General features: G+C 37.3%; 1 protein-coding gene across 2 annotated transcripts in view; it reads left to right on the top strand.

Annotated features, from left to right (window-relative positions):
- Klhl12 (kelch like family member 12) overlaps positions 1-3,298 on the top strand; it is a 42,422-nt gene that overhangs the window by 7,253 nt on the left and 31,871 nt on the right. For both annotated transcript variants that reach the window (XM_008830332.3, XM_029562180.1), the window contains 2 exons: positions 273-426; positions 2,094-2,209. In XM_008830332.3, the coding sequence (XP_008828554.1) occupies positions 273-426; positions 2,094-2,209 (270 nt within the window). The remainder of the gene's footprint in view (positions 1-272; positions 427-2,093; positions 2,210-3,298) is intronic.

The raw sequence follows: 3,298 nt of genomic DNA, 5'->3' as shown, positions 1-3,298 counted from the left end.
TGTGTGTGTGTGTCTTTTTGAGACAGGGTCTCCCTGTAGCCCCAACTGGCCTAGAACTCGCTATGTGAGACAAGTCTGGCCTCGATTTCATAGAGATCCACTTGCATTTGCCTCCCAAGTGCTGGGATTAAAGACATGCACCACCATGTCCCATTAAATTATAGTTTTTTTAAAGATGGATATTATTAAAATTCCTTTAAGCTCTTTGATTTGAGATTCTGTCTTTGTCTTATAGAATAAGTACCATTATTTTATACCTTATGAATTTTCAGCTTTCAGAGAAAGGGAAACCTTATGTTGATATCCAAGGTTTGACTGCTTCTACCATGGAAATCCTGTTGGACTTTGTATACACAGAAACCGTACATGTGACAGTAGAGAATGTACAAGAACTGCTTCCTGCAGCATGTCTACTTCAGCTGAAAGGTACAGATAATAAAAGGAGTTCTTGTTCATGACAAAATAGCCCCGGAAATGCTTTTCATTGATGTAAACTTAACCATGAAGCTTCTGGAGACCAGACTAGAAGCACTCATGTTTATTATTGCCCATGACTTTTGAATCTTTGAGTAGAAAAGATCAGATGTATTCAATAGCATTGCAAAAGAACCTCCCAGATGTGAGTATTTGGCTCATAAAAGACAGCACATATACCACTTAACACTTTTTCTGTTTTTTAAAACATTGACGCATTAGGCATGATGGCTAACACCTGTAATCCCAGCACATACGAAGCTGAGGAAAGAGGATGTGTTCAAGGACAGTCTGATCTACATAGTGAGACCATATTTCAAAATCAAACCAACAAACAAGCAGAAAAATGTAAAAAACAGGCATTTGTGTGTGTGTGTGTGTGTGTACACAATATATAAGGATTTCCAAAAGCTATTCATTTTCCTGGCTGCTAGATAGATAGGAGACTAGGAGGACATGTGCCACCCTCAAATCTTGTTATGCATCAGCACATTACCCATCTGACATGAAAATTAAATAAGTAAATAAATAAATAAGAATAAAATTTAACTCTTGGGAGGCAGAGGCAGAAGGATTTTAAGTTCCAAGCCAACATGGTCTACATTGTTAGACCCTATCTCAAAACAAAAACTAAATAAAATTTAAATTGATGTACAAAAATTAAAATACAGTTTTCACAGTATTATGGATGATCTTCCTTCCAGTTTCTAGTCTGATTTTTTTCGGTTTTGTTTGGTTTGTTTTGAGACTAGGTTTCTTTGTTTAGACCATACTGGCCTAGAACTTACTATATATCCCAGTTAAGCCTAATTCCATCCCAGCCTCCCAAGTGCTAGGATTACAGTTGTCTGCCACCAAGACCAGCCAGTCTGTCTTTTTAAACCTCCAATTATGGATATTCATATAATTGAAACATTTTCTCTTTTTGGTTTGTTTTTTGAGACGAGAATCTCACTGTATAGATCATTTATGATCTTCATGCTTAGCCTCCCGAGTGCTAGGATTACAGGCATGCACCACCATTCCCAGCCTACATTTTCTATTCTAATACAAGATTGAAGAATTGAGTTTATACTATGGACTTTTCTTTTCCCAGTGCCATGGATTGACTCCAGGGCTTTCCATGCTAGCATGCTGGACAAACAATTCTGCTTTGCTACTGAGTTGTATACCAAGCTGCTATACTGAACTTTTCATTTAGAGAATTATGGGATTGTTTATACTAGCTTCTGTTTTTTCTCACTGGAGTTTCTAAATGAGTTTGATGTAGAGTAGAAAATAAGAACATTATACTAAATAAGTAATTGGTTTTTAGATTGGTTCCAGTTACCAAGGGTTTTGTAGCTTTTGTTTAATTTGTGCTAGTGTTCCTGAAAATACTCATTTTGCTATACTTACTTTAAAGATGACATAGAAACAGATATAAAGATCTTATTAACAATGACAGCACATGAAACAGAAATAATACTTGGATCCTTTAGGCATGAAATTTCTCATCTTTGTGTTAAGTGTTTAGAGTTCCTCTGATAACATGTAGAAAAGATGTTGAGATCCAAAAATATAGGACTACTTCACACTTGGCCATGTATCCTGAAGTCTGTTCACTGCCTTTGTCCTAGGTGTGAAGCAAGCCTGCTGTGAGTTCTTAGAAAGTCAGTTGGACCCTTCTAATTGCCTGGGTATCAGGGATTTTGCTGAAACTCACAATTGTGTTGACCTGATGCGAGCAGCTGAGGTTTTTAGCCTAGTGTAATGCTTTCATGTATGTAAGTGCAGCCATGTTTTGCAGTGCCCATGGAGGGTAGAAGAGAGTGTCCGATCCCCTGGAACTGGAGTTAACTGATAGTTGTTAGTTCCATGTGGGTGCTGGGTACCAAACCTGGGTTCTCTGCAAGAGCGGCCTTTGCTCTTAATGCTGAGTCATCTCTCCAGCTCAAAAGACCAATTTTTAACTACCATGGCTCCTTAACCTCTGAAATAGGATTAAAACTTTTTTTTTTTTTTTAATTTTACGTATATGAGTATTTTGCCTGCATGGATGCAAGTGCACCCATGTCATGCAATGCCCTCAGAGGCCAGAAGAGGGCAGCTAATCCCCTGGAACTGGAGTTAAGGTTAGTTGTGTTCTGCCATGTGGGTGCTGGGAACCAAACCCTGGTCCCTTTCAAGAGAAGCCAGTGCTCTTAATCACTAAAGCTATCTCCCCAGTCTCAGAAATAGAGATTTTATATTCTAGCCATTATAAGTGTACAATGCTATGAGCCAGTGCTCAGTCATAAGGCTGGTAGGATTTTTAAAAGGCTAATTTAAAAAATGATCTTGTGTAATATATATGTCTTATACTTTTTTTTAAAATTTTATGTATATGAGTGTATTGCCTGCATGTATGTAAGTGCACCCATGTCATGTAGTGTCAGTGGAGGTCAGAAGAGACTGTTGGATCCCCTGGAACTGGAGTTAGGGACAGTTGTTAGCCATGTTAGCATGAAATTTCATTGAATATTTTGTATTTTAAGCTATGTATGATGGCAAATGCCTATAATCCTAGCACTCAAGAATCTGGGGCAGGAGGATGGCTACAAGTTCCAGGACAGCTGAGAAAGAGAGAGAGAGAGATGTTTTATCATAAAAGCACGTGGACAGTAGTGGTATGTTCATGAAATTTAGTATTCTATTCTGTAAAACATCTATATTCATTTTAATATAGAATTAAAATGAATCTATATTCATTTTAATTATTCACTAGGAAATTTGATAATTCTATTTATTCCTGAAGATACAGATAACTGCCCACTTCATTTTAAAATGTACAAATACATACCAT

Source organism: Nannospalax galili, unplaced genomic scaffold (genome assembly GCF_000622305.1).
Source record: "Nannospalax galili isolate Female #2095 unplaced genomic scaffold, S.galili_v1.0 scaffold113, whole genome shotgun sequence".
NCBI classification, from domain to species: domain Eukaryota; kingdom Metazoa; phylum Chordata; class Mammalia; order Rodentia; family Spalacidae; genus Nannospalax; species Nannospalax galili.
This window is presented reverse-complemented; position numbering and strand designations above follow the sequence as displayed.